General features: G+C 36.6%; 2 protein-coding genes across 2 annotated transcripts; one reads left to right on the top strand and one right to left on the bottom strand.

The window, feature by feature from the left end:
• Window positions 1–4078: 4078 nt before the first annotated feature.
• Window positions 4079–6680, bottom strand: LOC149065510 (uncharacterized). Its single transcript, XM_089254000.1, has 5 exons — window positions 6655–6680; window positions 4871–5033; window positions 4548–4771; window positions 4368–4467; window positions 4079–4281 (listed from the first exon to the last, which is right to left on the bottom strand). The coding sequence occupies exons 1-5, from the start codon at window positions 6678–6680 to the stop codon at window positions 4090–4092; spliced, it is 705 nt and encodes a 234-aa protein (XP_089110126.1). The 3' UTR covers window positions 4079–4089.
• A 1925-nt stretch (window positions 6681–8605) lies between these two features.
• LOC149065509 (uncharacterized) lies at window positions 8606–10241 on the top strand. The gene is made up of 7 exons (XM_089253998.1): window positions 8606–8622; window positions 8719–8839; window positions 8921–9144; window positions 9225–9324; window positions 9411–9598; window positions 9739–9836; window positions 9952–10241. Exons 1-7 carry the CDS (start codon window positions 8606–8608, stop codon window positions 10239–10241), a joined length of 1038 nt encoding a protein of 345 aa, XP_089110124.1.
• The last annotated feature ends 696 nt before the right edge of the window (window positions 10242–10937 follow it).

Below are 10937 nucleotides of genomic sequence, written 5' to 3'. Positions count from 1 at the left end.
CGTTCTGAAAGCTGGATTATTTCAAATTTTATTTGCTTGTTTCACAGTTTTTGAGTGATCTCTCGTTCATGGTGTTGTTTTAGTGTCATTGATATGAGCGGGTGGTATCTAGATTTTATTTGTGATATTCTTAAGTAAATCAGTGACAAAGAAATATGAGTTGTTGGGCGATTGCAACGTGCAAGAACAAGTCTCAAATAAATTTCTCTTGGATGAATACTTTATCCTTTGGTGGATTAACAGTGTCGTCGGAGACATGGAGAAGAACGGTTGATAGCTTCGAAAGAGTTTTTAAATCTCTTCATGGCGAGCGCGAAACATTCAACCATAGAAAAGGTGTTATTAACCCTTCAAGCCCGGAGGAGATTTAAATGAAATGGCCGGTTTTCGCAGATGTTTAGTAAAAAAAATTTAGTTAAAAACTTTTTAACTAATTGAATTGATTTAAAAAAAAATTGTTTATAAAATAACGTCTCCTTTATAAATAATATTATATACCATCACTTTTATTACTTAAAAATTTATATATTTTCTTTGGTAAAACTGTTTTTTTCACTTGTACGGCTGCCAAAAATCGGATTTATAACAGCCTCCTGGCTGTAACAAAAGAACTACAGTCCTAATTCAATTATACAGGGCATTTTAGCTCAAAGGAGCTTATAAATATATTTTTTTACAATAATAATTATATAAGGCATTTTAGCTCAACGGGCTAAAACATGCTCGCTACAATAATATCTCCGATCCACACGTGTTAACCAGCAAACGTTCATCACTCACAATAAAATGTGATGAATGAAAAGAATATAATAGTTATGATTCTACAAAGCCGCATTATTCCCCTTTCGAATGATTCCAAACATGCAGAGATCGTGAAATAATATATATAATGGATTAAAAAATTAAGATATGAGTTGGCAGCTTCGACGTATTGAGTACGTCGCTCGACGTTGAGGGGTTAAGAGGTTTTTAAAATTTTCCTGATCCGCATCTCATAACTATCACAATAGAAATCACCAAGCCTTCTACAAATTACCACCTATTTTCCAGAAGAATTTTTTTCCCGATTGCGAGCTGATAAATGCTTCCCCCCCCCCCCCCCGAGCAAGAAACCAAGAAAATTGACTCCACCCATCACTTTTATTTCCCTCACTACGATACAAAGACACCTGCCATGATGTGCGTGGCTTTCTGGGATGAGAAATACTTTTTTTGAAAAAAAAATCTTTTTGTATTATTTATACTGGGCGTATATTTCCTTATTGTGCTGAAAGAAAGGGGAAAAACACAGTATCTCTCTCCATCTGTTGTGGATCCCCCATTTGGCTTGGGGCCCAGGGGCAGTGCCCCGGTTGCTCGAGCCTAGTTACGGCCATGAGCAAGGCGTGTTATGTGAAGCATGTGGAGAAGCAAACTTCTAATTTATTTTCAGCTTTTCTAATGTAGGGGTTGCATTCCTGAAACAAAAACATTCATGTCTAACACCGTCCAATGAAAGCCTAATTGATGCACAATGGTGCATAACTTTAATTGAAATTTTAATTCTGTGTTTGTTTTTACTAGCACTTTTATAATCTTGATGCGAATTCGACGGTATGTGCGCATTGCCATCTGAAAACTATGTATAACAGAGATTAGGAGTGTCACTTCTCTCCATGCCCAACACAAATTTTCATATCTCTCGGGCAAGTATGTCTATATGTGTTTGAAAGGGTAAGTGGGGAGGGCTCTTTCGTATAAGATTTTAAAAAAAGTTGACGATTTTAAAAGATTGATGCTTTGAGGTTCTTAATGCTAAAAATATCTAAGTTTTTCTGAATATGGCCTCTGAAATTCACGAATAAACAAAACAAAAAAATTGTCGAAACACGCATTTATGGCAGGAAAAATTAAAAAATAGGCATTTTTACGAAAAAAAGTTCAAAAATAGGCATTTTTTACGAAAAAAAGTTCAAAAATAGGCATTTTTTACGAAAAAAAGTTCAAAAATAGGCATTTTTTACGAAAAAAAGTTCAAAAATAGGCATTTTTTACGAAAAAAAAGTTCAAAAATAGGCATTTTTTACGAAAAAAAGTTCAAAAATTTTGCAAAAAAATTCATTTGAGGTTTAACTTCCGGGTTCTATTGATCACCATGTTCTTCGTACAACATACATTCCGTGGTCTTCATGAAACATCATTATCGCGGTCTTCCATGAACATTAATCTATATATTTTAGAAATCTTGCACTGAACAACGTATTTTCTCGAGAATATAGATTCCGTGGTCCCTTCCATGGATCGCTTTTTGCGAATATGGATCCCATGGGTTTCAATGGGACAACACCAGCTAGAGCAGAACTACAGTACTGCTCTAGTTGGTGTTGAATGGGACCGGATTATAGTTATCTTTCAAGTACAGTATATAGATCCCAGTGGTCTTCCTGAAAAATGATTCTCGTGTATTTTCGGAGACATCATTCGACACGTGCTCTGCGAAGTTGGTGGTTCGATTCCGCACAGAGGGATGTGACTTTTCTGTTCAATTATCTTCGCTTGGTATCCAGTCATCTGTACTTCGTGTAATTAGTGGAAAGGTTCGTCGTTTCGTTCAATGTGATATGATGTTGGCAATAATTTTATTATTGCTTATAATATTTTGTAAGCAATAGTATTAGTATCCTGGGTAAGGATAGGAGGGGGGGGGAGAGTCACTTGCAAAATATAGTCCAAAGGAGACATGGGCTAAAAAAGGTTTAGAATCACTACAGTAAGTATTATATTTGTGGGCAAAAAGTCCTTAGAAACTTTAAAAATGAATAAAAACCGGAAAAATGACTATTTGAGAAACACAAGTCAGTCAGCGCAGGTGAAATATAGGACATGTGCTCCCTATCTGGAAAAAAAGTTAGAGGGCACATTCATGTTAGAATAAAACTTTCACTTTCCCCGTGAGCATCTCAGTGCTTATCATGCCCCCCATCCTGAATCTTGCCCCCCAAAACTAAGATCTTTGGGGACCTAAACTAGGGGCCTCCTCTATAGTCAATTTATAGTAGTAGTCTTGGCAGCGGATTGGCGTAATTTTTCGGCACGCTCACTAGTGATGGTCCTTCCGTCTGACCTTCCCCCCCCCTCCTCCTCTTCGTAAGGGAATTTTCTTTGTGATGCTGCTTTTTTCCCTTACGTTAATGATGCTAATTAACCATTGGTGTACAAATTATGCTGCTTCGCTCTGGGGTTCAGATAAAAATCTTTCATAAACAAATATTTACAAGTTATTCATGAAATGATCCAAAAAAACGCTCCATTCCCACCATCTCAGTGCGATGGAGTTATTTTTTCCCCTCTTCCGAAACCTAACGTAGGAGATTAACTACCAAAAGTAAAAGAATACACACACAAAAAACACACGTACAGAAGTTTTCAATGTCAACGTTTTTATTTTGTTTCAGATAACAATATACATATTAGTAGCCGTAGGGTAGAGTCGAGAAATCAGGCAGAAGAACCCTCTTGTCGTATACAAGACCGTACTTTTTCTCCTCCGCTCTGGTTATGGCCCGTCTTCTTTTCACCTCTCTTGTTATTTTATAATCGTCTCGAATGATGACCTTCGTGGTAAAATCCATAGATTGGACCAGCGCTTTCATTGAGTCATAGTTGAGGACTTCCGAATTTTTGAAGTTAAAGGTGAAGCCTCGAATCTTGCAGAACGTCTTTCCATCAGACCTCCTATAGGCATAATTTTTGGCTGCACCTGTTATAATAAAATTAATGAGACTTCATTTAAATTTAAAAAAGAGATTTTTGAATGAAAAATCAATATTTTTGTTGATAAAAAATAATTATAAACGACTAATATATTGTAATACCTGACAGAAATTCGGTAACACCATCGAGCTCATCTGTGAATTGGCCCAAGAAATCTCCTAACGGTGGATCATTGGTCCCGTTGCTAACATAGATGATTCTGAAATTTAAAAATTTAACTTTCAGAATAAATACACACAAAATGATAAAATAAATACGTTCACAAAATCATAAAAAACGATAACTAAAAATTAAAAAAATATATATGTGTGTACCATCATATGTTTATATAGAAACTTACGAATCTGTGTCAAAATACAGCAAAGCATCGTCTAGTTTTTCCATCTCGGAATACAGCTTCAAACGGGCCCACGTTGTTGTGAAGGCAGCCAGGAAAACGTTGATCCGGTCGGTCTGGGGTATGAAATCCGACTTGTGTCGCCACTCTATTGCAGCTATTTTGTCACTGGGGAGATACAAATCCCTGACCTGAAAAAGAAAAAAAAATGTTCTTAGTTTGATCATAGATGATTTAAATATTTTATAAAATTTTATTCCATGAAGAATAGTATTACCTCAATAGAAGTATCGTTCATCATCTTGTGAAAATCTGATGTTTTAGTGACGTATGACAGCTGCGTTTTGTTTTCCTGCATGCCCCATCGACCCCAAAAGCTGGAAAAAAAAAGAAATGATTACATGATCTTAAAAATGCAGTTTCAATTTTTTTTTCAATCGTTAAAAATGATAGTTACCTATTCAGACACAATTTAGCCACTTGACGTCGACCTGGATTGATTTGGATGTTTTCCGGCTCCAGTTGTACGCCTTCAACTTGCTGATACTGCTCCAGGTACGAGTTTTTCTCCTCTTTCGTTACACAGTTTGACGGCCAACCAGAGGACTCTTGCTTGATCTTGAGGAAGGCGTTTATGTATGGGGCAAAAAGGCCCTCTCGAGATTCATCGAAGTGATAAACCTAGAGAAAATAAACATAATTAAGAAACAAACCTAATTAGAAAACAAAAATAATCGTGGAAAACATTACAAATAATTATGGGTTAGGAAAAAGAAATACCTCGTATATCTTTTTCACCACATAGCCTTTCTCGATAGCCTTCTTGTGCTCCTCAGTCACCCAGGTGCCCGTGATGAATCTTTCCTCGTCGTTGTGTTGGCATTCTTTTAAACGTGTTTCCACACACGAACGACATAAGGGAAAGGTCAATTTTCCACCGGATCTAGAAAAAAATAAATAAACATGAGTATTTGATGATAAAAAACAATAATAAAAAATGTATGAAAAGTATGTATGTTATACCCATCGAGAAGAAATATAAGTAGAGGGTGAAAGCCCATTCACGCGCTCTTCCGAACAGGTGCACAGAGTATACCACGTGACTTATATCAGCAAAGCTGCCATGATTAGCGGTTATCTCACGCGCTTCGTAATTTGGCGAGTTCGTAATCGCACACTTTGACATTTTGTCCGCGGAGCTTTTTGTCGTGGTATACCGAGTATCTTCAGAAAATGGATGAAAACTATGAAAGACGATTAATTCTAGAATTAATGAAAAAATAATTTCGGAATTAACTGAAAAATATTTTGGATTTAATGAAAGAATTCTAGAACAAATTGATAAAAATTCAGAATGTCTGAAAGAAATAATTTTTCAGAAGTTAAAAATCTTATACTAATTTACAATAATGTTTTTGTCTTGAAAATATTTTTTCCTTTTTTTTGTTACACGTGATATTTCCCCCAATCACAATGTTAAATTATTTTAAGTGGATACTGTTAATTAGTTTGTATTGGTTAAAAAGTTGAATGGGAAGTTGAATTAAAACCTTCACAGATTAAGTTAACTTTGAATACTTATGAAATATAAAACCTCAAGAGTGATATAATAAAGCAAACACAGTGAAAAACACTTTATTAGATATTACATGCGTGTGGCACCAACTTTTATTTCACAAATAATCATCCGTTCAAAATTCAACTCAAAAATTTTCAAAAGTCAAACAAACATCAAATTGTTTATTCAATAGTTTTGATGATATATGATGAAAATAATTGATGTATAAACACAATGTAAATAAGATGCAAATAAACATGATGTATAAACACTATGCTGGGAATACGATGCATAAACACGGGGGGAATAAATATGATGTATGAACAATGCTGCTTGTAACGCCCATGGACATGACCATACATGCCACAAAGGATTTGCAAGCACTGTTGACCAAGTTGATTGTCATTGGTTAGTTTATTTACAAAACTAGAGAAGGAAAGTAGGAAATAAAAAAAAAATGTCTTAAATATATGCAGTACCTAAATTCTTCACTCTGATAATGAATTTAATTCATTTCAAACCAAAAACTTCAGCTTAAAGGAAGAAAAGTTCAACTTAACCGGATATTTGAGTCATCAGAGTTCAACTTATAGAAAATTGACTGTAGGTCTATGTAGAATAACCTCAAGAAAAATGCAACCATACCTCTAACACATTAGAAGCAGCATCAGAGATTGAAGACTTTTTCCTCGTGATTTCCAGCATTTCTTGAAGAGAACTGACTTTTATCTCGACTGCCTTTCTTCTTCTTTTTTTTTTTTTGCCCAATATTGTAATTTAGCTATTATTAGCTTATCCTGCGGTTAGCTATTTTCAAAGCTTCAGTAGCTTATGGGCAGGGGACTTCATACCATCAGAACCAAAATCTCCAAGGTAGTATTTCTTTGTTTTTGGCAACTGCAAAATATGTTACTTACTGTATATTTACATCTAGTAAATATACAGTAAGTTTTTCGAATGATTATATTTTTCTTTGTGTATTATGATGTATTTTTATCTGGTATACCTCAGCTCCTTTCTATTGCAGGACATGAAATCATACGTGTTTCAAGAAAAATCCCGTAAGAAAAACACCCGTTTTAATGCGGAACAGATCACATATACAGCTCGGATACGAACGGAGGCTCTGATAGATTCATCAACCAGATTAATAGCAGCTATGGCATTTTTGCGAGCGTTGTTGCGACAACTGATAGATGAAACAACTAATGGGTTGCATCCTGATTACAGAATACGGTAAATATTTACTAGATGTAAAAAATTACACGTATAGCTAACTAGACATATGTGGACTTATTTTTGGTTTGAATAATTGATTATTTTCTTCTTCTTTTCAGCATCGTTATGACATCCGACAGCTTGGATCGACCTATCTCCACATCGCTTATTCCTGTGGCCTCGCTCACGATAGAGTCACTGTTGGCAGTAATAATGAAAGTGCTGCAGAGCAAGAACTCCATCCCGTTAAATGATTCATATCTCAGATTTGACATTATCACCGTGCGGTTACCACGAGGTGGGGGTGGTCCAAGACGTAGGATTGTCAACATATCGACCGACCGGCTAACAAAGAAGTCAGTTATAAGCGTACCACAAGATGGACTGTGTTGTGCCAGGGCCATAGTCGTGGGTAACGCCTACCTTGAGAAACATCCTAAACTATCGAGTATAAGAGACGCAAGAATAACCATACAGAAAGAAATGTCCATTGATCTATATCAAAAAGCCGAAGTTCCCATAGATCCTTGTGGATTTAATGCCATCGCCAAGTTTGCCGAAATTCTAGATGTCCAGATATTCGTCAAGTCGTCAGAAGAATTTTATCGGGTAATTATTTTTATTACTAAAAAATACTATTCAAAGAACGTTATATACGAATGTTATATATTCAAAATTGAATATTTTTTTTTATAATTTCGTACTCATGTTTTTTTTTTTAATGGATTCCACGGTTCCAATTTCTACTGTGTGGACTGCGACAAGGCCTACGACCATGTCCAGAGACACAAATGCGCAGTCCGATGTAACACTGGCTTTGACGATACATGTACGGTTGGGACATCTCAAACCTGCGAGGATTGCCATAGGAGATGTAGATCCGCTGGCTGCTTTGCAAGACATAAGAGTCTCGAGGGAAGAAACATCTCATACTGCCAGCAATTCTACGAGTGCCCGACATGCAAGAAATTTCTCGTAGAAAAAGAGCGGTCCCGAGGCATACACGTTTGTGGCGAAAAGTATTGCAGCAGCTGCAAGAATTTCCATCTCGACGACCGTCATCTCTGCTCCCTCAAGAAGAAGAAGGTGAAGACCCCCTCCGACAAGCTCGTCTTCTTTGATTTCGAGACGGACCAATTTTCAGGCGAGCACGTGATCAACTTTGCAGTTCCTCAATATGCGGATGGTCAAGAGGTTGTCTTCAGCGGATATGACACCATCAACAAATTTTGTGCCTGGCTCTTCCGCAAAGAACATAAGGGATACACTGCCATCGCACACAACATGAAGGGCTTCGACGGTCAATTCCTGCTCAAGTAAGTTTTTTTCGAAAATTTTCGCATGCCTGTTTTATTTTTATTATGCGTGCATGAATACCATTTTTTATGTGTTTTTTTTTCTTTATAGATATCTTCTAGAGCAAGGAGTAAAACCTTCTGTTGTCCCGTGTGGATCGAAGATCATGGCTTTGAGGCTGGACACCATCAACATCCGGGTTATCGATAGTCTTAACTTTCTCCCTATGGCTTTGTCCAAACTGCCGAAAACATTCGGTTTGGAAGAGTTGAAGAAAGGGTTCTTTCCCCCACCTCTTCAACCGACCGGAAAACCAAGACTACAATGGACCTCTCCCTTCCAAGAACTTCTTCAATCCGGAAGCTTTCACCGTCGAGGCGAAAGCGAAATTTGACGAATGGAACGAGCTAAGAAAGAGCGGAAAATTCGAGTTCAAACACGAAATGTACGAATACTGCAAGTAAGTCTTTACTTCATTAGTATTTTCTCATTATTGTTTTATTTCATTATTGATTTATTTCAATAATTTCTTCACTACGATTAACATTTTTTTTAGGTCAGACGTTGATATTCTTCGACGATGCTGCTTGCAGTTTCGTAAGGAGTTCTTGGGATTAACAGGCTATATACAAGAAGGCTATCGAGAAAGGCTATATATAGGTAAAAATATATACGAGGTATTTTTTTTCCTAACCCATAATTATTTTTAATGTTTTCCACGATTATTTTTGTTTTCTAATTATGTTTATTTTCTCTAGGTTTATCACTTCGATGAATCTCGAGAGAGCCTTTTTGCCCCATACATAAACGCCTTCCTCAAGATCAAGCAAGAGTCCTCTGGTTGGCCGTCAAACTGTGTAACGAAAGAGGAGAAAAACTCGTACCTGGAGCAGTATCAGCAAGTTGAAGGCGTACAACTGGAGCCGGAAAACATCCAAATCAATCCAGGTCGACGTCAAGTGGCTAAATTGTGTCTGAATAGGTAACTATCATTTTTAACGATTGAAAAAAAAATTGAAACTGCATTTTTAAGATCATGTAATCATTTCTTTTTTTTTCCAGCTTTTGGGGTCGATGGGGCATGCAGGAAAACAAAACGCAGCTGTCATACGTCACTAAAACATCAGATTTTCACAAGATGATGAACGATACTTCTATTGAGGTAATACTATTCTTCATGGAATAAAATTTTATAAAATATTTAAATCATCTATGATCAAACTAAGAACATTTTTTTTTCTTTTTCAGGTCAGGGATTTGTATCTCCCCAGTGACAAAATAGATGCAATAGAGTGGCGACACAAGTCGGATTTCATACCCCAGACCGACCGGATCAACGTTTTCCTGGCTGCCTTCACAACAACGTGGGCCCGTTTGAAGCTGTATTCCGAGATGGAAAAACTAGACGATGCTTTGCTGTATTTTGACACAGATTCGTAAGTTTCTATATAAACATATGATGGTACACACATATATATTTTTTAATTTTTAGTTATCGTTTTTTATGATTTTGTGAACGTATTTATTTTATCATTTTGTGTGTATTTATTCTGAAAGTTAAATTTTTAAATTTCAGAATCATCTATGTTAGCAACGGGACCAATGATCCACCGTTAGGAGATTTCTTGGGCCAATTCACAGATGAGCTCGATGGTGTTACCGAATTTCTGTCAGGTATTACAATATATTAGTCGTTTATAATTATTTTTTATCAACAAAAATATTGATTTTTCATTCAAAAATCTCTTTTTTAAATTTAAATGAAGTCTCATTAATTTTATTATAACAGGTGCAGCCAAAAATTATGCCTATAGGAGGTCTGATGGAAAGACGTTCTGCAAGATTCGAGGCTTCACCTTTAACTTCAAAAATTCGGAAGTCCTCAACTATGACTCAATGAAAGCGCTGGTCCAATCTATGGATTTTACCACGAAGGTCATCATTCGAGACGATTATAAAATAACAAGAGAGGTGAAAAGAAGACGGGCCATAACCAGAGCGGAGGAGAAAAAGTACGGTCTTGTATACGACAAGAGGGTTCTTCTGCCTGATTTCTCGACTCTACCCTACGGCTACTAATATGTATATTGTTATCTGAAACAAAATAAAAACGTTGACATTGAAAACTTCTGTACGTGTGTTTTTTGTGTGTGTATTCTTTTACTTTTGGTAGTTAATCTCCTACGTTAGGTTTCGGAAGAGGGGAAAAAATAACTCCATCGCACTGAGATGGTGGGAATGGAGCGTTTTTTTGGATCATTTCATGAATAACTTGTAAATATTTGTTTATGAAAGATTTTTATCTGAACCCCAGAGCGAAGCAGCATAATTTGTACACCAATGGTTAATTAGCATCATTAACGTAAGGGAAAAAAGCAGCATCACAAAGAAAATTCCCTTACGAAGAGGAGGAGGGGGGGGGGGAAGGTCAGACGGAAGGACCATCACTAGTGAGCGTGCCGAAAAATTACGCCAAACCTGCTGCCAAGACTACTTATAGTGTACAACAAAAAAAATAATTGTCCCGGGGCCCCCGTGCTAGAGCTCTGCCAGCCCTACCCTTATGGAGGTCATGGCACTCACTTAAACCATTCAGGATGGATGCTTGATTTCGTGTATTCGGGAGATATTCACCGAAAACTCAGAAGAACACTCTATGATTCATTGATTAGCACCATGATCATTTCAGTTAAAGCACATGCCAGAATTCTTGTACGGGTGATTTTCTCTTCTGGTGATGATTATAATCAGAGCTCGTGATCCGTGAATATGCCT

This window comes from Pholcus phalangioides, unplaced genomic scaffold (assembly GCF_987345545.1).
Source record: "Pholcus phalangioides strain wild (caught in Gottingen) unplaced genomic scaffold, Ppha-v1.0 ptg000039l_1, whole genome shotgun sequence".
NCBI classification, from domain to species: Eukaryota; Metazoa; Arthropoda; class Arachnida; order Araneae; family Pholcidae; genus Pholcus; species Pholcus phalangioides.
The sequence above is the reverse complement of the archived record's forward strand: the minus strand, read 5'-3'. Positions and strand labels throughout refer to the sequence as shown.

What these genes read in the sequence shown, in the direction of transcription:
- LOC149065509 (XM_089253998.1), top strand. An exon ending in TGAACGATACTTCTATTGAG is followed by an intron (nt 9,325 to 9,410) that starts GTAATACTATTC and finishes TTTCTTTTTCAG; the next exon opens with GTCAGGGATTTGTATCTCCC. An exon ending in TGTTACCGAATTTCTGTCAG is followed by an intron (nt 9,837 to 9,951) that starts GTATTACAATAT and finishes TTATTATAACAG; the next exon opens with GTGCAGCCAAAAATTATGCC.
- LOC149065510 (XM_089254000.1), bottom strand. Translation starts at nt 6,680, where the DNA reads ATGTCCTGCAATAGAAAGGAGCTGAG. An exon ending in TGCAATAGAAAGGAGCTGAG is followed by an intron (nt 5,034 to 6,654) that starts GTATACCAGATA and finishes ATTTTTTTCTAG; the next exon opens with ATCCGGTGGAAAATTGACCT. An exon ending in TGAACGATACTTCTATTGAG is followed by an intron (nt 4,282 to 4,367) that starts GTAATACTATTC and finishes TTTCTTTTTCAG; the next exon opens with GTCAGGGATTTGTATCTCCC.